The sequence below is a fragment of the Dipodomys ordii genome, unplaced genomic scaffold (genome assembly GCF_000151885.1).
Source record: "Dipodomys ordii isolate 6190 unplaced genomic scaffold, Dord_2.0 Scaffold157, whole genome shotgun sequence".
NCBI classification, from domain to species: domain Eukaryota; kingdom Metazoa; phylum Chordata; class Mammalia; order Rodentia; family Heteromyidae; genus Dipodomys; species Dipodomys ordii.
In genome coordinates, this window is record NW_012267373.1 from 5,870,582 (window position 1) to 5,894,949 (window position 24,368).

A 24,368-nucleotide genomic window follows, 5' to 3' on the forward strand; every position below is an offset into this window, starting at 1 on the left:
TCCACTTAAATGCGCTTTGTTTTAGAATTAGTTGCTTTTCATTTTTTTTATTTGTATATTTGTTTTAATTAGCCTACCTCTCTTCTATGATGTTTTCACTGAAACATACTTCTTCCTTAAGATTTTTACTCAAAAAATCTCAGTAGCACTTAGTTTCAAATTTGTTTGGATATCTGAAGCAGGAAAACAAAACTATTTTCTAATAGCATACTTTTGGTGTGCTGTCATTTTTCATCTGGCAAATACATGCTTTCTATTTTGTCTCTCTCTTCATTAGATTATAATACTGAATTCATTTTACCTTTAAAATCATTGAATCCGTATGTATGTTACACGCTATTAACTATTTTTAAATAATAGGGAGGTTTTCTAAAATATACACTTAAGGTAAAATTAGAGTGAGTAAACCAAATAGGGTACTTCCTACTGTTCATTTTAATATAGTTATTTATATTAGAGTAACATAATTTGCTAAACTCTCTAGGTAGAATCAATAAGACTTATTAATACATATGAATAGTTGGTTAGTTTACTAACAGTTCAAAATTTTAAATAGTCTTAAAGTATTTCTTCCTAACCCATATTCGAAGTGATGATTATAGTTATGTCTCTTGTTTTCATGTGTTTTATTCTTTTTTCATTTAAGATCATACTAGACATAAAGTGGAAAATGCACTTATTAATGAAGAAGCAATTTTGAATCTCATGGAAAATAGTCAGACTTTTCAACCTTTGACACAAAGACTGAGTGAGTCACCTGTTTTCAGTAAGTAACAATACTACTATAAATACTCTCTTTTAAATCGGAGAAAGTAAGTTTTGTATGGAGAATTTTTTTTCTTTATTTGAAGGGATTACGTTTTTGGATTTAATAATTACTGAGTTTAAAAATGAAACATTACATTCAAGCAAATTGCTTTTGTTTTTAAAAGTGTGGAAAAACCTCTTTTAAGCCAATGTATCCTAAAAGCAGGCAAGAACAGCTATATCAATATCTGATCAAACAGACATTCAACCAAAATTAGAATAGAGAAACAAAGATACTTTATATTAATGAAAGTAATAGTCCATCAAGACTATATAGTAAATTGTTAACATATGCATACAAAAGGTTGGCATGCCCAAGCCAAGCATTGAGTTATCATGCCTATAATCCTAGCTATTCAGAGATCTGAGGATCAAGGTTGAAAGCCAGCCCAGGTAGAAAAGTTGATGAAACTCTTTAATTAACCAACAAAGAAATGATAGAAGTAGAGGTGTGGCTCAAAAAGCCCAATGAGAGTGGGTTTTGATTTCAAGAACATGAATTCAAGCACCACTACTGTCCCAAAAAGAAATGTTACCATACCTAATTTTATTAAATAGTACTGGACTTACAGGCACAGATAGACAACACAAAAATTGTGGGAGACTTCAGTAGCCTCCACTAAATGTTGGTGTACTGAACTGCATTAAACACTACTAGACTTACAACTACAGATGGACTACTAGTTATTCTCACCAGTAGGTAGGTCATTTACACAAACTGTAGAATTAATCAATAAATGGAATTAACAGACCTCTACAAAATATTGTACCCAGAAGCTATATGCTCCACATTTTTCTCAGCAGCTTGAACTTTCTCAAAAATAGATTATATTTTAGGACAAAAAGCAAGTTTTAACATACAAAAAGTTGAAATAACATTCTGTATTATATGAGACCATAATGAAAGAAAAGTAGAAATGAACCACAGAGAAAACTACAGAAAATAGTCAAATACATGGAATACATTATTGAATTACTTATATTGGAAAAATAAGAGGATTTTAAAAAAAATGTCTTAGTTTCTACCAAATATGAAAGCACAACTTACCAGAACCTTTGAACTACAGCATAGGCAGTGTTAAAATGAAAGTTTGTGAATGTCTGTGTTAAAAACTTTATATAAGTAGCTTAATGAATTATTTACCTCAAGTTTCTAGAAAAAACAAGAACCAAACCTCAGTAGTCAAACCTCAGATTAGCAGGTAGAAAGAAATAATGAAGTTTAGGAAGAAAATTAATGAAATGAAAATTGAATGAAATGAATTTCATTAGAATGATACATAATAAATGAATCAAATGTCAAAAATCAGTTAAAGAAAAAGCTCTTTGAAAAGGTGAATACGTTTGGAACCCTTTACCAGAAGGAAAAAAAGACCCAAATTGGTAAAATTAGAGATGTAAAAGAGGATATTGCAGTAAATAACAACGATATCTAGAAGATGATTAGAGAGTACTTTGAAAGTTCATATTCTAGTAAACTGGAATATCTAAAAAGTCAATAAATTTCTAGGTGAATATGATCTACAAAATTGAACCAATAGGATATCAACCACTTAAACTATCTATAATGAACAGTAAGAATGAAACAATAAAGAGTTCCCAGCAACTATAAGCCAAAGACCCATCATATTCACTGATGACCTCTAAGTAAGATTGGTTCTCAGCTAGTCCATGAAATAGAAAACTCTGCTGAAGGTAGTACTATTCTGATAACAAGATGGACAAGGGTACATCAAAAATAGAAAACTATAGACCATTTTTCCTAGGTAAAATAGATGCAAAAATTCTCTATAAAATACTTGCAAAGAGATCCAGCAATACATTAAAGATCACACATTATGAACAAGTTGGTTTCATTGTAGGGAGGCAAGTATGTTTCAGTATATGCAAATCAATAAATGTGATATAACACACGAAGGTCAAGGACAAAAATCACATGATCAGCTTTACAGAAAAAGTCTTTGACAACATTCAATATCCCTTCATGATTAAAGCAGAAAAGGAAGGAGGAGAAGGAATGTCCCTCAACATAGTAAAACCTTTGTCTGACAAACATATTTAACATCATATTAACTGGGGAAAATCTGAACTCATTTTCTTTCAAGTTACGAATGAGACATGGTGTTCGCTGTTACTTGAGATAGCACTGGAAATCATCTCCAGAGAAATGAGATAAGAGAAAAAAACGAAAGATATCAAATAGAAAACAGATTCAAATTGTCTCTATTTTCAGATGATATGATTCAATACTTGAAAGAACTTGAAGATTCCATAAAGACTGATTTAGTAAACAGTTTTAGTAGCACAGAGGATATAAAATCACCATAAAAAGATGAGTAGCTTCAACACTGAGCAGGCTAACAAAGAAATCAGGAAAATAGTTCTATTCCCCATAGCTTTAAAAAATAATAAAATACCCAGGAATAAACTTACTAAGGAAATGGAAGACCTACAAAACCTTGAGTATGTTTCAGTATATGCAAATCAACAAATGTGATATAACACATGAAGGTCAAGGACAAAAATCACATGATCAGCTTAATAGATACAGAACAAGTCTTTGACAACATTCAATATCCCTTCATGATTAAAGCAGAAAAGGAAGGAGGAGAAGGAATGTCCCTCAACATAGTGAAACCTTTGTCTGACAAACATCTAACATCATATTAACTGGGGAAAATCTGAAATAATTTTCTTTCAAGTTACGAATGAGACATGGTGTTCACTGTTACTTGAGATAGCACTGGAAATCACCTCCAGAGAAATGGGATAAGAGAAAAAAATGAAAGATATCAAATAGAGAACAGAGTCAAATTGTCTCTATTTTCAGATGATACGATTCAATACTTAAAAGAACTTGAAGATTCCATAAAAACTGATTTAGTAAACAGTTTTAGTAGCACAGAGGATATAAAATCACCATAAAAAGATGAGTAGCTTCAACACTGAGCAGGCTATCAAAGAAATCAGGAAAACAGTTCTATTCCCCATAGCTTTACAAAATAATAAAATACCCAGGAATAACTTACTAAGGAAATGGAAGACCTACAAAACCTTGAAGAAATTAATTCAAGAAGATACCAGAAGGTGGAAAGACCTCATGTTCAAGGATTGGCAGAATTAAATATGAAAATGACTGTATTGCCAAAAGCTATCCACAGTATTGGTGTGCATCTGTAATCCCAACCTGCTAGGGAATAGATATCAGGAGGGTTTCCATTCTTAAGCCTTCTGGGCAAAATTTAGCAAAGTCCCATCTCAACTAATAAGTTACATTATGTGGTACAGTTCTGTAATCCCAGCTATATGTTAGGCATAGATAGAAGGATTAGCTCTGTATCCAATCCTGCTCAAAAAAATGTAAGACACTATCTTAGAACTAACAGAGAGCAAACAACAGCATAAACAAAAACGAGGCATGATTCAAGTGGTGGAGTACCTGCCTAGTCAGTACAAGACTCAGATCAAAACCTGCATCCCCTCCCCCCAGTAAATAGTACTACCAACTAGTACCCTCACCCTTCCCTACCCTACCTTTCTCTACCTCTCCCCACCAAAAAAATTGCCAGTCACAGGCCTTAGGTTGTTTTACCTACTCTAACTGGGGTTTCTCTAACTCCCTCCTTAGATACCATTAGTTTGGTGGAGTAGTTCCAAAGAGCCTTGAGAACTCCCAGAATTCAGGAAAACAGATCTATTAACCTATTATTGAGGATATTGCAAAGGCTATGGGTGAACACCAGATGAGATGAATACAGCAGGAGCTCCCAAGTCCTCCCATTACATATTAACCGTCAAGAACTAGTGTGTGTTTGACTATTCAGAAATACAAAATTCAGTCCTTTAGTACTATGTAGACAGGATAGATAAACCGTTAGCCAATAGTGAATAATTCAACCTTCAGCTCTTCTGTATATCAGGAAGGCTGGGTCATGGAACTTAGATTCTCAGCTCTAAACCTGCTTTGGTTTCTGTGGTTTCTGTGCCTCTATCCTGAAGCTACATAGTGCCACTGGCCATTAGTGAGGTCATTAATATACAAAAAGATAAAACACATATTTCAATGAGTCACAAAGGGTAACAGTTTAAAGAACTGTCTGTTGCTGTACCATTTTAGTTTGACCTGTAGATTACAAGGATTCTAATCTCTTCATAGCATTTCCAGCACATGGTATTATATGTTTTTAATTTTAACTTTACTATATCTGATATAGTTTTATAAGTAATACTAATAACTTATTTTAAGCTCCCTTGTAATTTTTCAGCTGCAGATTTCATTTGAATATCCCATGAAGTATATAAAGATTAAGTGGCCAGTGATTCACATCTATAATCCTAACTACTCAGGAGAGATCTGAGAGTCATGTTTCAAAATCAGCCTGAGCAGAAAAATCTATGAGACTCTCTCCAATTAACTAACAAAAAATGCCAGAGGTATGGCTCAAGTGTTAGTCTTGAACAAGAAGGCAAATGAGGCCTTGAGTTCAAGCTCTGGTAAACACACACACACACACAGTTAAGAAAAGGATAACATGTTTAAATGGGTAATTTTAGGGCAATAAATTAGCATATATTTATTGTATGTTTTATTTTGAATACTTGTTTGTAAAGGCTTGAACAGTTTGTCAAAATATAGATTCCTGGGTTCTACTCTATAAATTCTGATTCAGTAGCTATGGGATGGGTCTGAGAATGGTGTTTTAAATAAGGTCACAAAATTATTCTAATGCAGGTAGTATAAATATCACATTTTGGTGATAGAACTGCCAACACCTGAACCTTTGCATCAACTATGTTCTGTTCATACTTTTTAGTGTCTATGATGTTATTTTATAACTAATCTCAATTGTTGGATTATTTAGAAACTCAAGTTATTGGATAGTGATTGCTTAACTATTATTTTTTTCAATAGTAGGCAGTAGTCCTGATGAGTCTCTGGTACATCTTCTTGCTGGCTTGGAAAGTGATGGATATCAAGAGGGAAGAAATAGGCTGTCATCACCATGTCGCCCCTTTGGTCATACGAAAAATCCCCAAAATAGTGATGATGAAGAAAATGAACCACAGATTGAAAAAGAGGAAATGGAGCTTAGTTTGGTGATGTCCCAGAGATGGGATAACAATATTGAAGAACATTGTACCCAAAAGAGGTAATTTATTAGTTATTTCTGTTATTTCAATAGCTTGCTTTTGTAATCATCACCATTCTTTAATCAGAAATTATTTCATGCTGTTATTCATAATATAAAATATTTGTGAATTAAATTAACTTTTTGTTTGTGTGTGCCAATCCTGAGGCTTGAACTCAGGGCCTGGTCACTGTCCCTGAGCTTTTTTTTCTCAAGGCTAGCACTCTACCACTTGAGCCACAGCTCCACTTCTGGCTTTTTTGTGTAGTTAATTGGAGATAAGAGACTCATGGACTTTCCTGCCTGGTCTGGCTTTGAGCCACAATCCTCAGATCTCAACCTCCTGAGTAGCTAGGATTAAAAGTGTGAACCGCTGATGCCAAATTTTTTAAAACCCTTTTAACTAGTGGCTTTTGTTTTTCATGTAGCATATATTAATATTTGAAGAAAAATAAGAACTTTCTACCTCCACAAAGATTAAGAAATGATTAAGGATGATTAGAAATCATCCTCTGCTTGTATGTACAGTATTAATATATGAAAGGGGAAAATAAGGCAAAATTAAAGCTATCCTTTATCTTACAACTTTAAAAAAAATGCCCTCTAATAGTTAAGCTGTTTGGGATCTAAGTAATAATGTCTGAAGTCAGCTTGAAGACGAGGAATGGCTTTCAGGTCTGATTAACCTGAATGAATTAAGTAATAAAGATAGATAAATAAAGCAAACACTTATTCTGGTTGTTTCTCAGAATAAATCCAATAAGCTGGGCCTCCTGATAGAACTCTGTAATCTGATCACTTGAGAAGCTGAGACAAGAGGATCACGAGTTAGAGACCAGCTTGTGCTATATAGTGAGACTGTGTCTCAGAAAATTCAAGTTTAGTGGTAAAACACTTGTGTAGCATGTAAGGAAGAGGAAGATAAATCAGTAAGAACACATTGCAGTTTTCTTAATTAGTCTCTGTGAGTTTTATTTGATTTGAATCTAGCCCTGAGTTGTATGATATATTTGGAGAAAAAAATCAGCTTCTGAGCTTGAAAGACTGAATAAAATATGTTTTTCTTTTGAACTTCTAAAGTCTGTTTGAAATTTTTCAATGTGAAAGCCTTTGTGAAAGAGGAAAGAAGTTAATCCACAAATGCAGTGTTTATTTGTGTATAACATAAGTATTTTTATGCTTACAAATTGGCCTATGAAGCCTCCAAATACGATACTATGTTTTCCAACGTAAGTCTCTACAAAAGATCTAAGGATGTAGTTCAAATAATAGTATACTTCAGGACATGGATTCAATACCTAGTAACAAGAAATATAAAAGATTTTGCTCAATATCAAAAGGGTCAGTGATGATGAAAATGTACTTGAGGTAGTAAATCCCTAACAAATGGAAAAGCAGAGATTATATAAAATTTGTTGAAAATAGCTGATGCCAGTGGCTCATGCATGTATTAATCCTACCTACTTAGGATGCTGAGATCTAAGGATTGTGGTTCAAAGCCAGCTGGGGCAAGAAAGTCCATTAGACTCTTATCTCCAATAACCACCTTATAAAACTGGAAGTGGGACTGTGGCTTAAGTGGTAGAGTGCTTGCCTTGAGCTGAAGAGCTGAGGGACAGTGCCCAGCCCCATGACCAGCAAAAAAAATAAAAGACAAAAAAATTAGTTGAAAATAGAGTATTTACATTTAGCCACACAGACTAGAAATCTGATCTGTATTAAATAATGTCTGATATTTCTTTCAGTTTGTTTTTTTGTTTTTTTCATTCCAGTCCTAGGGATTGAACTCAGGCCCAACCACTTGAGCTATATACCTATAGATTTTTTGTTTTAGAAAATAAAATCTCACTAGTTTTTGTCAGGCTGGCCTAGAACTGAGATCCTCATATCCTCTTCCACGTGAAGGAGATTATAAAGTTAGTTTACAATAATTTTTTGCCATCACCCATTATAGAGCATGTTCATAAAATAAATTGGCTTTTCTTTTTTAAAGTTAACATTATTTCCACATCTTTCATTGTTTTGCTATTCTAGTCATATTAGATGAATTACTTACATTTAAAGTTCTATTTTCTGTCTTATTGGTGACTTTTAACATTCTCTAGTTCACTGTGCAGAAACGCCCACAGAAGTTCAACCGAAGATGATGATTCATCTTCAGAAGATGAAATGGAATGGAGTGATAACAGTTTGCTTCTTGCCAATCTTTCTATACCTCAGTTAGATGGAACTGCAGATGAAAACAGTGGTAAGTAAGTCATTCTACTGAGAACCTTTTATTTAGGTGTTAAAAATTGTATCTTTTTTTTTTTGTCGGTTGTGGACCTGAACTCTGGGCCTGGGAGCTGTCCCTCAGCTCTTCAGCTCAAGGCAAGCACTCTACCTCTTGAGCCACAGAGCCACTTCTGGCTTTTTCTGCTTATGTGGTGCTGAGGAATGGAGCCCAGGGCCTCATGCATACAAGGCAAGCTCTCTACCACTGAGCCACCTTCCCAGCCCCAGTTGTATCTTATTTTGAAACAGTTCTCACATTTTCTATATAATTGACTTCATTATGCTATTATGTTTCTTTGGCTTTTGAAAAAAAAATCTACAGGACATAACATTTGCTAATTAGTAATTCTCAGTTTTGTAAACTTCGAGCATTTTAGAGTATTAACATTCAATTATTGTAAGAAAGTTACCTTAAGTGAAAATGCAAATAAGCCTTATTTTATGGAAAAATTAAAATGTGTCACTGATTCTCCCTTTTTATCCAAAAGATAGTGAATGCTAATAAAATTTTTTCTGATTTAAAAAAGGGCTTAAGATATTAATTTGATTGAGATATCTGATAATTTGAGATATCTTCATAAGAAAAGCATTTTATTCAGATAACCATTTTAAATGTACAATTTCATATAATTTATTTTATGGTAAGAGTAGTTTGATATGAGGAAATACTTTTAAAAATTAATAATATAAATTAAAAAATTGTTTTTCTTCTATCCAGACAATCCACTGAATAATGAAAGTTCTAGAACCCATTCTTCTGTGATTGCAACAAGCAAGCTATCAGTTAAGCCTTCCATCTTTCACAAAGATGCTGCTACATTAGAACCCCCATCTTCTGCTAAGATTACATTTCAGTGTAAACACACAAGTGCCCTTTCTTCCCACGTTTTGAACAAGGAAGACTTAATTGAAGACCTTTCACAGTCAAACAATGTAGAAAAAGTTATAGATAATTCAGTCTCTTCTTTTGCAAATGAAAGCACTTACTCTATGAAATATGGATCTTTAAGCAGTGGTGTACACTCAGAAAACTCTCATAAAGAGATTTGTAAGAAAGATATCCTTCCAATATCTTCGTGTGAACGTAATATTTTTGACTATGAAGAAGATATTCCATCTGTTACAAGACAAGTACCAAGTAGAAAGTATTCAAATGTTAGAAAGATTGAAAAGGATGCTCCTTTTATACACATAAACCGTCACACAAGCGAGAATACATTGGGTAAAAACTCTTTCAGTTTTTCTGATTTAAATCACTCAAAAAATAAATCAGCCCCTGAAGGAAATGGAAAAGGAAGCAGCACATCTCTGAATAGTTTATTTTCCTCATCATTAAGTGAAAATTGTGACTCGCTATCATGCTCAGGGGAGAATAGAACTGTGGCACATTCTCTTGATAACATTGCTGATGAGAGTGGACTAAATAAACTTAAAATCAGATATGAAGAATTTCAAGAACATAAACCAGAAAAGCCAAGTCTCAGCCAGCAAGCAGCACATTATATGTTTTTTCCCAGTGTTGTTCTTTCTAATTGTCTCACTAGACCACAAAAACTTTCTCCTGTCACATATAAACTACAAGCTGGCAGTAAAGCATCCCGGCTAAAATTGAATAAAAGGAAACTTGTGGGTCATCAGGAGATTTCTACCAAAAGTAATGAGACTGAAACCACAAAAAATAGTTGTGTGCAAAATAATCCATATAATAGCAATCCTGAGAAAAATAATGCTTTGGCCAGTGATGTAATTAAAGCCACTTGTGGAACTTTTGAAAACAAAACATCTACAGACAATTTTTTAGACTGTCACTTTGGAGATGGAACCTTAGAAACTGAACAGTCCTTTGGACTGTATGGAAATAAATACACACTTCGGGCCAAACGCAAGGTAAATTATGAAACTGAAGATAGTGAGTCAAGTTTTGTAACACATAACACAAAAATTAGCCTACCTCATGCCATGGAAATCAGTGAAAGTTTAGATGGAACTCTCAAATCTCGAAAACGAAGAAAAATGTCTAAAAAGCTGCCCCCTGTCATTATTAAGTATATTATTATTAATAGATTTAGAGGGAGGAAAAATATGCTTGTGAAGCTAGGAAAAGTAGACTCTAAAGAAAAACAAGTAATATTAACAGAGGAAAAAATGGAACTATATAAAAAACTTGCACCTTTGAAGGATTTTTGGCCAAAAGTTCCTGATTCCCCTGCAACCAAATATCCCATTTATCCACTAACGCCAAAGAAAAGTCACAGAAGAAAATCAAAACATAAGTCTGCTAAGAAAAGAAATGGTAAACAACAAAGGACAAATAGTGAAAATATTAAAAGAACTTTATCTTTCAGGAAAAAGCGATCCCATGCTGTTCTTTCTCCTCCTTCACCATCTTATAATGCTGAAACCGAAGACTGTGACTTAACTTATAGTGATGTTATGTCTAAACTAGGTTTTCTTTCTGAGAGAAGCACAAGCCCTATCAATTCTTCTCCACCTCGCTGCTGGTCTCCCACAGATCCAAGAGCTGAAGAAATTATAGCTGCTGCAGAAAAAGAAACAATGCTTTTTAAGAGTCCTACTGCATTAAATTGTAAGACAGCTAATTCTCGTGTAGGAAAAAATAGTCGGCCGAGAACGCAAGCTAAGAAATCAAAAACAAAGCTTGTTAATTCTTCTGTAGTTACTAAGAAGAGAAACAAACGGAAACAGACACATAAACTAGTAGATGATGGAAAAAAGAAGCCAAGAGCCAAACAGAAACAAAAAACAAATGAGAAAAGTACATCAAGAAAACACATAATGCTTAAGGATGAGAAAATAAAACCTCAGTCTGGTACTGAAGTTAAGTTTATGCTAAAGCATCAGAATATTTCTGAGCTCACAAATAGTTCTAGCTCTCAAGTACTTCTTAAGCAGAAAGAGGTGTGCCTCACAGGCTCTTCTACAGATCATCCCCTTACTGCTCCACAGCCTATGGGAATCAATGCACAACAGAAGTTATCTGGATGCTTTTCTTCATTTTTAGAAAGCAAAAAGTCTATAGATTTGCAGACATTCCCTAGTTCACTAGATGAGTTTCATTCATCAGTTGTTTGTGGATCTATAGCACCTGGAATCTCAAAAATTAATATTCAGAGGTCTCATAATCAAAGTGCTATGTTTTCTCTAAAGGAATCAACCTTGATTCAAAAAAATATATTTGACCTTTCCAACCATTTGTCTCAGGTTGCACAAAGTTCACAGATGTCTTCAAGTGTAATGTCTCCAAAGATAGAAGAGAATACAAATACAAAGAAAAATTATATGCCATCTATTGGGAAGTTAAGTGAGTATCATAATACCCTAGAATCAAAATCAGACCAGATCTATGCTCCTAATTTTTTGCATTGCAAAGATAGTCAGCAGCAGATTGTGTGCATGACAGAACAATCAAAACATAGTGAAGCTAGTTCTCCCCGAAATGTAGCTTCTGAAGAAGGCCAGATGCCTAATAATTGCATTGTAACTTCCTTAAGAAGTCCAGTCAAACAAATGGCATGGGAGCAGAAACAAAGGGGCTTTATTTTAGATATGTCAAATTTTAAACCTGACAAAGTAAAACAAAGGTCATTGTCGGAAGCAATTTCACCAACTAAAACACTTTCTCATTGTAAAAATCAAAATATGTCAACACCGTCATCTTTTGGTGAAGGACAGTCTGGACTAGCAGTTCTAAAAGAATTGTTACAAAAAAGACAGCTGAAAGCACAAAATTCAAATATTACACAAGACCAATTATCTAATAAACATCAACCAAACAGAAATATTTCTGGTTCCCTCGAACATAATAAAGCAAATAAACGGACACGATCAGTAACATCTCCAAGAAAACCTCGTACTCCCAGAAGTACAAAACCTAAAGAAAAAACTGCCAAACATCTAAAAGTAGAGTCTCTAAATTTACAAAACTCTGGCCAGTTAGATAATTCATTGTCAGATGATAGTCCCATCTTTTTTTCAGATCCAGGTTTTGAAAGTTGTTATTCCCTTGAAGATAGTTTGTCTCCTGAACATAATTATAATTTTGATATTAACACAATAGGTCAAACTGGATTTTGTAGCTTATATTCTGGCAGTCAGTTTGTTCCAGCTGATCCCAATTTGCCTCAAAAGTTTCTAAGTGATGCTGTTCAGGATCTCTTCCCAGGACAAGCTAAAGAAAAAAATGAATTTTTAAGTCATGACAACCAGAAGTGTGATGAAGAGAAGCATCATGTTTCTGACTCAGCCTCATGGATTAGATCTGGAAATTTAAGTCCTGAACTTTTTGAGAAATCGTCCATAGATTGCAATGAGAGTCATCGCCACAACCAATGGAAAAATAGCTTTCATCCTCTAACAACTCGATCTAATTCAATAATGGATTCTTTCTGTGTCCAGCAAGCAGAGGACTGTCTCAGTGAAAAATCCAGATTAAATAGGAGTACAGTGAGCAAAGAAGTGTTTCTTAACCTCCCACAACCAAGCAATTCAGACTGGCTTCAAGGTCATAATAGGAAAGAATTGAGGCAGTCTCTTGACTCGGTTAATACCTCTTTTACTACAATACTTTCCTCCCCTGATGGTGAGCTTGTGGATGCAGCCTCTGAAGATTTAGAATTGTATGTTTCAAGAAACAATGATATATTGACACCAAGTCCTGATAGTTCACCAAGGTCTACTAGTTCTCCTTTACAATCTAAAAATGGCAGTTTCACCTCTCGCACTGCTCATATTCTGAAACCACTTATGTCACCACCAAGTAGAGAAGAAATTGTAGCAACTTTGTTGGATCATGACCTTTCTGAGACTATATACCAGGAACCATTTTGCAGTAATCCTTCTGATGTACCAGAAAAACCCAGGTAATCAGAATAAGTTTTTCCCTTTAGGTGACTGAATAATTATTTTGCATATAACATTTGATACATGATTGCTTATTTTGCATGTGCTATTGTACTTGTAAGTATTGTTAAGAAAAAATTATAATTATAGGTTTACTAAGAGAATCTACAACCTGATGATTACTCTAGACAAATGTGTTTAAGTTAATGAGTATTGGATTTCAGTCACTATTATTTAACACCATATCTCCTTTCAGAATTAGAGAATTAGAGGCCTACAGTAACATAGTTCCAAATTAAAAAGAATGGTATAGTACTATAAAGTATAAGATGATTTTTTTTTGGTGTATATGTGTAGCTAGGATCAAACCCAAAGTCTCATACCGTGCTAGACTAGTATTCACTGAACTATATTGCACAATGTTGTTTTTTTATGTTAAATTTTTATACTAAAAGATACTGAAACCACATGAAAAGAAAGTACTGGTGCCCTGCATAAGATATTGAAACCACATGAAAAGAAAGTACTGCTGCCCTGCATCTTGTATATACAATTTTCTAATTTGAGGAGGGGAAGGGAAATAACAAAATGCTGAAATAAGGATACAGGTTAACCCACTGTAACAATGAGATGTATAAGACACTATGTTGAAAACATACTTTACAACCTCGGGGCGGGGTGGGGGTGAGGTAGGGAGGGTAGGGGGATAGTAGGCGAAAAACAAAGGAGGAGGTAACAATGCTCGATAGGAAATGTACTCATTACCTTACTCATATAACTGTAACCCCTCTGTACAGTATTTTTACAATAAAAAACATTTTAAAAAAAGAAAGTAGTCTGTACTAGAAATAATTTTAAAACCTCCATTAGTTGGATGGGAATGTAGCTTAGTGGTGAGTTCATGCCTAGCATGCATGATGCCCTGGGTTTCATACCTCAGTACCACATTAACAGAAAAAGCTGGAAGTGGCGCTGTGGCTGACATGGTAGATCACTAGCCTTGAGCACAGAGAAGCTCAAGGACAGTGCCCAGGCCCTGAGTTCAAGCCCCAGGACCAACAACAACAACAACCAAAAAAAAAAAAACACCAAAAAACCTCCATTAGTAATTGTAAGTGTATGTTCTTTGCTATGGTTTAGATCTTGAGTATGCTCCAAAGGCCCATGTGTTAAGGGACTCAGTCCCTTGACAAGTCCCTAGCTTGACAATATTGGGAAGTGGTGGAAAACCTTAAGAGGTAGGGTCTACTAGAAGGTCTTCAGGACCTTAGAATTTTATTTTTTAAGGGTTTAAAATGATTATTCTAGCTGTCTATAATTATAACTCCTTAATCAACTAACATAAAGAGAAAAGGTCAATTGGGCTCGCAGTTTTAGAGGTTCCAGTCCATGATCTGTTGACCTCATTTCTTTGAGTTTTTGACAGGCCAGCACATCATGGGAAAGAGATCATGACACCAAGATTCCTTAGTCTATTCAGGGGCACACCCCAGTGTCCTAAAGACCCCCCTCCTAAGTTCTTATGTTGGTGTCAGCCCTGTACTTACCATGCTTTCTTTATTGTTTTTGATGATACTAGAGTTTAAGGCCTCATATTTGCTAGGCATACAATCTACCATTTCAGCCACACTCCAGCACTTTTTACTTTTAGTTATATTTCAGATTATATCTCATGTTTTTGCCTAGGGTAGCCTACACCACAGTCTTCATTTATGGCTGGGATGACAGATGCATACAACATCCCCAGCTTATTGATTAAGGTGGTGTCTTGCTAACTCTTTGCCTGGGCTGAGCTTACATCACAATCCTCCCAGTCTTCACTCCCTGAGTAGCTGGTATTAGAGGCTGAGCTACTGCACCCTTACTGTTTTTTAGATTTTTAGTGCTGGAGATTAAGCCAAAGGTCTTGTGCAGGCTGAGCACTGCCATTGTCACCAGTAAGCATGTGAGGTTTTTATGATTGAGGGACTTTGGGAAATACGAAGATGTGTTTGAATTGACTGGCTTTACTAAATTACTATGTGCAGTAGAGAATATAGGGTACACAGATAAAATTCAAGAGTATAAGCTCTCAATGATAAATTGCCTTGTTTTTACCCATTTATGATAAGAGTGGAAACTTACCTTAAGATTAGTGGTACTAAAAAGTTGGATGTGATGCATTTGTGTGTCTTCTTGGTTTAAAAAAAAGGGGGGGAAAGGGTTTCATGGGGCACTAAAAAAAGAAATGCCTCTTTCCTATTGCATTGATGCCTTCCAACAGAAATTAATTTGGCAGTCAGATACCTGTGAGGAAAAGCATATTGATAGAGTGTTCCTACCTAAAATGGGGGTGGATGAGAAGAAAGAGATGAGTATATTTAAAACTCCAAAAGAGACCCTAAAATATGTTTAGATAAGGAATGAAATATTTTTGTAATGCTCTTTGAGAAAAAAAAAAATTTGTTCTTAAATTTGTTTATAGGGAGATTGGTGGACGGCTCCTTATGGTAGAAACTCGACTTCCAAATGATCTGGCAGAGTTTGAAGGAGACTTTTCCTTGGAAGGACTTCGTTTGTGGAAAACAGCCTTCTCAGCAATGACTCAGAATCCCAGACCAGGGTCACCTGTTTGTAATGGCCAAGCAATTGTCAATAAAGGGTCAAGTAATAGCCATAAAATGGTTGAAGATAAAAAAATTGTGATTATGCCTTGTAAATGTGCCCCAAGTCGACAACTGGTTCAAGCATGGCTTCAAGCCAAAGAAGAATATGAACATTATAAAAAATTCCCTAAGACTGAGCCAATTGTAAAATGTGCTGAGCAGTTCAGTTCATTAGTTAATCCAGATGAGAAACCTATAGTGCTTCCACAAATGGATGTAAGTCCACATTTACTTCCCTCTGCATCACATACCAAGGAGCTTATTGCTCATTCTCAGATTGCTTTAGTAGCACCAACCACGGGATGTAGTCAGATGTTGTTACCAATTGCCCCTACAGATAATCCTGAGAAAGAAGATGATGACAGTAGCTATTATGTTAATGATAGCTCCCCTGATTCTTCAGTAATTCCCCCTTGGCAACAAGCAGCATCCCCAAATTTCAAAGCATTATGTGGAGATGATAGACCTTCATCAACCGTAGAGGAACTATGTTCTCTGGCTGTTGAGAACTTCGTAAAGCCAATAAAAGATGATATACACAAAAGCCCTTGTAGTGAGCCTCAGCAGCCACTAATGATCTCTCCAATTAATGCTAAGGCAAGAACTGAGAAATGTGAATCATTTTGCCTTCATAGTACACCAATTATACAGAGAAAACTTCTGGAAAGGCTTCCTGAAGCAACTGACCTTAGCCCTTTATCAACAGGTAAGTATATAATGTAAATACCCTTGTAGTGTAAAGGCATCAGACTATAGCAAAAATCATAGCTTTTAAAATGAAATTTTAGCCAAGGAATGAGAGATAGTTACTACTTTATGTTTTATAAAATCAACATGTGGAAACAATCTTTCTGCTCTAAAATATTTCCATCCTATCTTACTACCTTTTAGGTAAAATACAACAACCCTCTAAAAAAAATAATAACCCTTACCTTCTTAGCTTAATTTTCCCCATTGGCTTTTTTACATATAGCCAAACGTTTCCCATCATCCATTTATTTACCTGTCTACTTACCCATTTACTTTCATGGTTCTGGGGATCAAATCCAGGGCCTCACACAAACACTAGACCACTGAGCTATACCCTTGACCCCTCTTTGTGGTAGTGCACACTTGTAATCTTAGCTACTCAGGAGGTAGAGATGAGAGGTTCACTGTTTGAGGCCAGCTAGGGCAAAAAGTTTGCAAGACTCTATCTCAACAAACTAAGGATGGTGGATCATATTAGTAATCCCAACTATGCAGGAGGCAAAAGTAGGAGGATTGTAGTCTGAAACTAGCCCAAGCAAAATTTAGCTTGAAACCCTATCTAAACAATAACTAGAGCCAAAAGGGCTTGAAGTATGTTTCAAGTGACAGAGCAACTCTCTAGCAAGTATGAGCCCTGAGTTCAAACCCTAGTAGTACTGCTGAAAGAGAAAAAAGAAATGTAATAGAAACAAAACCAAAATTTCCTATGATTTTCTGTCTCCAGCCAGCTTGTATCTACTTTCTCCTCCCCTTCAAAGCCAGTTTTTTAAAAAACACTTCTCTAGTTTAACATTGTATTTATTTAGTCCTTTTTCTTAGTCCACTCTAAGTTTTCTTCTGTTACCCTTATTCTTCAGTTTCTTCCCTTAAAACAGCTCCCTCTTCTCAATTATCTGAATGTTAGAGCTTATTAAGGCCTTCTTCATATTTTTTCGCTAAGATTAATACAGGTCACACAAATTTATATCTCTAGTTCGGTATTCTGTTTTCAGAACAGCTTATGATGCTGCCTGTTTATCACTTCTACCTGATTACTCAAAGGGACCACAAGATCAGTATTTTTTAACACTTATTCTCAATCTGCACACATTCACTACTGCCTTCTCAAACACACATACTCATATATGTGTCCCTCATAGAAACCTAGTCATCCTTCACTTTTCTTTCTAACACCTACCTGAATCCTTCAATAACTACTCTTTGGCTTCCATAACTTATTACATTACAGTATGTTATTGTATGTTTGTTATTATTAGCTATTCTTTTTACTGTACCTAATTTCTAAGTTGAACTTGATCATAGGCATGCATATGTAAAAAATATGTATGTATGGGGTTCAATATTATTCATAGCTAAGGTATCTACTTAGGGTATTGGTATACAATCAGGGATGGGAAACCTTTTTTCTGCATGTGACCATTTAGATATTTATAATTCTATCTCAACCATAAAGAAACTGAGTGCAGTAAAATGTACCTGCCCACCAAGCTATGTGGAAGGATTAGTTTTACTTAAACATTATGAAGTACTTGGGGAATTCTAGAGCAATACTTACAATTGTTTGTAAAAACAAAATTTTTCTTTAAAACAGAAGCAGGTAATTTTGATGTATGAGTAAAAATAAAATTTCTTTTTACAGAACCAAAAACACAGAAGTTGAGTAATAAGAAAGGAAGTAATACTGACACTCTTAGAAGAGTACTCTTAACAACTCAGACGAAGGTAATTACACTAAACAAATTTACAGTCAATGGAAGATCCAGTCTTACTGTTAGATTTCAGTTAGATAATTGATAAAAGCTGTGTCTCAATTAAATTTTTTCATTGCTTATATTTTTCATCATTATTTACATATCTTTGAGAGAACAAATTGCCTATTTTTTAAGTTTTTTTAAATGCTGGGATCTAAAAGATTCTTATATGTAAATACAAATATTACAGAGAAAGTGAATATGATAGCCAAAATGTGGATTATGAGGATACAAATACATTAACTGATTACTGGCAAAATCAGAACAATCCAATGACAGCAGAGCTCAAGTAAGTGATTTTTGATCCCACCAAAAATATATCCTTTTCCTTGGTTTATTTTTTCTCAAATATAACTATTAATTTTTTCAGTTTACTTCACTAAGTAGAGAAGGAAAGCAACATTTTATACTACTGAAACTGAGAAGTTTGTAACAATATTTAGATACTAAAATATAATACTTAGAAATATTTATGGTTATGTGGAGAACATTGCACATCTATTCTTGGAAAAATATTAATTGGAAATCACATATTGACAGCTTCTTGTGAATATTATATAAAATGTATTTCAGTATTTATACCTATTCTTTTTAGACTTTTATTTATAAAATTGTTTAAGTTATTTATTAATAGCTACTGCCAGTGAGTTATAAAACAAATCAACATTTTAAGGAGAATGGTAAATGGATTTGTAAGCAGAAAAAAAATGACCTTTTATCTGAATATTTGAGTTTTGTAATTCATCTTTCAGGTACATGTAATACTAGGGTAAAATACAAATTCAATTTATAAAACTTTATATTAATTACTGCTTGTCTTCTAAAAAGTACTCAGCATAAATGTCCAGGTCACATAAATGCCAGCTCTGTACCAATGTTGTTTGTAGTGTTTGGGAATAGCAAAAACAAAGATCAGCGTATGGTTTGGTTATAGGTTGTATCTGATATGTGTGTATATATCCAGTTACTAGAATGGAATTTTTTTCTTGGACTTTAAAAGACATATGTTTAAACACATAAAATATATTTTCTAAGTGGTGATAAGGAAACAAAAGAAAATTATTATTCATTTATCTTTTCTGGCTATGTGTCTTTTTAATAGAATCAGTTTGCAGCAGTAAATTCCCCCAAGAAAGAAACGTCTCAGATTGATGGACCATCTTTGAACAACACTTACGGTTTCAAAGTCAGCATACAAAACTTACAGGAGGCAAAAGCTTTACATGAGGTAAAATTGCAGTGTTCATATTTATTCTATAGAACAAGTTTGAAAATAATTCAGTGAGGGAAGGATACAGTGAATTCTGTCTTTGTTATTTTCATTTATATAAAGTAAACTTAAAGCATGATCAGTTGTAGTTTCACAGTTTTCACATCTAGTAACTGAAGTTTAGTTTATAGATGTTAAATAATTTTAAATATTAGAATTACATTGATAAAATATGTATAACTAATCACATCAAATGTCACATCTTCAATGTGACTTCTATTTACATTTTCTATTTGGTTGGTTGAGAATGTTAGAGCTTGCTACAAAAGAGGACACATTAATTTATTCACATAATCTTGATAGCTATTTATTTTCACAGTACAACTTACATGCCGAAGACTAGGACATTATCTTACCACAAAGTACATAAGTCATAATATGGAATTGAAAAAATTTGTAAATGAGTCACTATAAATTTAGATGTTTAAATCTCAAAACATACTGGCTAGCAATACAATGGAAATCAGTTTACATTATTTTCATTATGTAGGGGCTTTTATTCTGGTTAGCCACTAACAATTGAGAGCTTAAAATTCAGAGTAGACAGCTGAAGAATGAAATTTTAAATTTTATTGTAATTATTTTGGGTTTAAATACTGATATTCAACTTATACATTAGTTTTTTTAAAGTATGCTTTGAACAACTTAAGTATGTAATATAACTATTTCCACTGTAAATTCTATGAACTCTAAATATAGATGAAGTTTTGCCATAGAAAATTTAGCATTCACAGAAATCCACTGTAAATATAAAATGGCGTATTGATTTCAAATATTCAATAAGTTAAAGAATGTAACAGTAACTTTTATATTAGTTACTTGTTGAAAGTATGGTATTTTAAATGTACAGGTTAAGCATTCTTAATCCAAAAGTCCAGGATCCAGAACTTCTTGAGTACTGATATGATGCCACACATGGAAAACTCCATGTCTAACCTCACATGACAAGTTATAGTCAAAGCAGAGATACACTCAAAATATTGTACAAAATTACCTACAAGTTGAATTTATGAGTTATATAAGAATAGTAAATCAGCCAGCTGCTTGTGGTTCATGCCTGTAATCCTAACTACCAGCAGGCTGAAATCTGAGGATTGCAGCCCAGGCAAGAAAGGCCATGCAACTCTTATCTCCAGCAAAAAAAAAAAAAAAAAAGCCTGAAGTGGCTCTGTGGCTCAAGTAGTAGAATACCATCCTTGAGCAAAAAGCTCAGGGGTATACCCGGGCCCTGGGCTCAAGCCCCAACCCCAGGACACACAGACACGCACACGAAAATAAATAAATTTTGTGCTTTGACTTAGGTACCATCCGTGAGATATCTCATTATGTATGTGTAAATTTCCCAAAGTCCAAATATCTGGATCCAAGTATTTTGGATAAGGAATTCTCAAACTGTATTGGATTAAATTTTTGTAATGTTTTAAGATTAAGTTAACTTTACTTTTACTTTTTAAAATGTTGCTACTAGAAAATTTTAGATTATTTTTGGTTTATATTTCTTTTGGAAAGTATTAATTTTATCATTGCTATGTCTTCTCGCATATGTAGCAAAGAATTAGTAACCACCTGAAAGTTAAGCTCAGTTTTATTAGAATTCAGTTAGGACATAGTTTACTCCCTGATTTATTCATTTGTAAACTTTTTATTTAACAGCATTTATGTACCTCCTATTTTTGTACCTGGCCCTGTACTAGCTCTCTAGCCTTAAAGACTTATTCTGTTGTTTGCATTTGCATTATTTGAAAAACATAATTTTCTATGTATTTGTTCTACATAATCTGATTTCAGGATCATGGTCCTTCTGAGGTTAAAATCACTGAAAATATCTGGTTGATTACTGACAGACTTCGTTTTCTCAGTATACATTCTTAATAGCCACCTTGTGGTCAAAAGAGGAAGTGAACCTAAAATGACAGTATTCTCTCCCATTGTCTAGGGACCTGTGTCTCTTGATATCTTGTTTCCATGACTCTGGACTTAACTTTCTCTGCATTATCAGCACTCAGTGCCTAAGAGCAATCCTTGTTCTCCTTTTGCTTAGCAACATTTATTAAGCCTTTCTAGCCATCTCATTATATGTTTGCTTGAAATAATGCCCCTAAGAATAGTATCCATTTTTTATATCAGGACTAGAGAGAAAACATTCGAACATAAAATTCTACTAACGAAATCCACCTTTCAGACTCTTCTCTATACTCTTTTCCACATCATTATCATTTCCTAATTGAAATGTTTGTTTTGTTCTGTTTGGCTCTGGGAAGGAGATTTTTTCCAGTCAAAATTTGGCATTTACTAAATTAGTACATTCTACTTGTCAAGTTAAAATCCTGAAGAATTACATTTAAAAGTAAAAGTACTAGACTAGGCACTGGTGACTCATACCTGTAATCTTAGCTACTCAGGATGCTGAAATCTGAGGATCACAGTTTGAAGCCAGCTCATACAGACAAATAAATCTGAGACTTAGCCAAAGCTGGAAGTGGAGGTGTGGTTCAAGTGGTAGAGCCAGCCTTAAGGGAACAATCTAATTCAAGTCTCAGTACCAGCAGAATAAGTGAGTTAATGAATAAATGGACATTCCTGGGGCCTAGGTATGACTCAGTAGCAGAGCCCTTGCCTACTATGTGTGGAGTTCTAGATTCAAACTACAGCACTGCATACCTCTTATATATATACATATATGTGAAAGTTCTTTTCCTTCACTCTCCATTGTACTTATTTAAATTAAAAAAATTTTAAATAGAAACATCAGTGGCAATTTTGGGAAAGTATTGGGTTTGTGATTATTTGTTTTATTATTTCCATTGTGGCTTTCTAATTTCTTAAGAGTTTTTAAAAAGTTTTATGTTTAAAATGTTTTAAAAAGTGAACAAATGTCATTACATTCAATGTATATTATGTTAAAAAATGACCTATGTAACTTGAATGTAGAGATTGGAAGGAGAAAGTGGGGGAGAATGAAGGAAGGGGTGACATACACCAAGAAGCATTGTACTCATAATGTGACTTATAGAATGTTAACCCTTTGTATAACAACTTAATAATAGAATGTATATTTAAAAGTAAAAGTTACAGACCTGACACTGGTGACTCACACCTGTAATCCTAGCTACTCAAGAGGCTGAGACCTGAGGATTAGTTTGAAGCCAGCTGAGGCAGACAGATAAATTGGAGACTTACCCAAGGCCAGAAGTGGAGGTGTGGCTCAAGTGGTAGTGCCAGCCTTAAAAGAATAAGTTAGTTCAAGCCCACTACCAGTAGAATAAGTGAATGAATGAAGGAAAGAAGGGATTAAGCGAATGGTCTTAATATCGATATATCACTATAATACATTGATAAATGGAAAACTGTGAATGTAAGGTATATATATAGTATATATAAAGTAAGAGGGGCACCGGTGGCTCATCCCTGTAATGCTAGCTACTCAGGAGGCTGAGATCTGAGGATCACGGTTCAAAGTCAGCCCAGGCAGGAAGTCCATGAGACTCTTATCTCCAGTAAACCACTAGAAAACTGGAAGTGGCACTATGCTCAAGTGGTAGAGCACTTGCCTTGAGCTGAAGAGCACAGGGACAGTACCCAAGCCTAGAGTTCAAGCCCCACGACCGACAAAAAAAAAACAAAATATACATACATATATATATATATATATATGTATATGTGTATATATATATATATACATATAATAACGTAAAAAGCATTCAACCAATTTACTAATATGCACATGTATATGGTAAAAAGGAGGACAGAAAATTTACAACAAGAAGTAAGCTTTCCTCATCTTGCTTCAGGTCACCAGTTTTCTTCTGTCAGGGCAATAAGTTTTACATTTTGTGCCTCCACTGAACTTTTCTATGTATTTACTTTGTACTATATTCCCAATTCTTCATTTACCAATGAATTACATTGATATTTCCATATTAAGACATTTAGACCTGGCTCATTCTTTTGAAAATTGTAAAGGTTACAGTATATTCTATCACATGTAGCCCTTATGACTAATATGATTCTTACATAATTAAAAAGCAAATTTCATAACCAGAGAGGGAAAAGATTTAATATTTCGGTACTGGTATTTGAACTTAGTGTCTTAAACTCTTGCTTGGCTTCTTTGGTGCTCTATCTACCACTTGAGCCATACCTTCATTTCTGGCTTTTTGCTAGTACTTGGGAATAACAGTCTTTTGGATATTTGTTTGTTTGTTTTGCTCAGCTAGCTCAAAGCCTTAGTTCTCAGAGCTCGGTCTCCAGAGTGACCAGAAATTTGTCTGTGAGTCTCAACATCTGGCCCCATTTAGGGTTTTTCGAGTCTTTTGCTATTATAAAACCTTGGATAACCATCTTTATGCATATATTTTTACTACATTCAGAGTATAAGATAAGTTTTCAGGAATAAAATTTCTAGATCAAAGGATATCCCTATTTGCAATTATGATAGATACTTCTAAATTGTCCTTCAAAAAGATTTGCCAAATCCTACACCTATCATTTACATTTCTTCATTAGTTTACATTCAAGCTAAATACTAAATGCAAATCTTTTGGTAAACTTATATGATATGATTAACTAACAAGATTATACTAGTAGCATTTATATGAGTTTTGTTTTTGTGTTTTGTGCCATCCCTGGGTCTTGAATTCAAGCCTGAACTCTGTCCCTAAGCTTTTTCTTTCAAGGCTAGCCCTCTACTACTTGAGCCCACAGCTCTACTTCTAGCTTTTTGGTGGTTAGTTGGAAATAAGAGTCTCATAGATTTTCCTGCCTAGGCTGTCTTTGAACTGTGATCCTTAGATCTCAACCTCCTGGGAACAGGCATAAGCCATTGGTGCTTATATACGTAGTAAATATACCATATGCTGATGAACCCAGGCTGTGTTTTGTT

At 34.4% G+C, this 24,368-nt stretch overlaps 1 protein-coding gene across 1 annotated transcript in view; it reads left to right on the plus strand.

The window, feature by feature from the left end:
- Rev3l (REV3-like, polymerase (DNA directed), zeta, catalytic subunit) overlaps positions 1-24,368 on the plus strand; it is a 135,031-nt gene that overhangs the window by 59,363 nt on the left and 51,300 nt on the right. Inside the window, exons 10-16 of the mRNA XM_013032823.1 lie at positions 647-766; positions 5,720-5,957; positions 8,042-8,184; positions 8,929-13,090; positions 15,535-16,421; positions 18,105-18,187; positions 19,319-19,444. Of these exons, the coding sequence (XP_012888277.1) occupies positions 647-766; positions 5,720-5,957; positions 8,042-8,184; positions 8,929-13,090; positions 15,535-16,421; positions 18,105-18,187; positions 19,319-19,444 (5,759 nt within the window). The remainder of the gene's footprint in view (positions 1-646; positions 767-5,719; positions 5,958-8,041; positions 8,185-8,928; positions 13,091-15,534; positions 16,422-18,104; positions 18,188-19,318; positions 19,445-24,368) is intronic.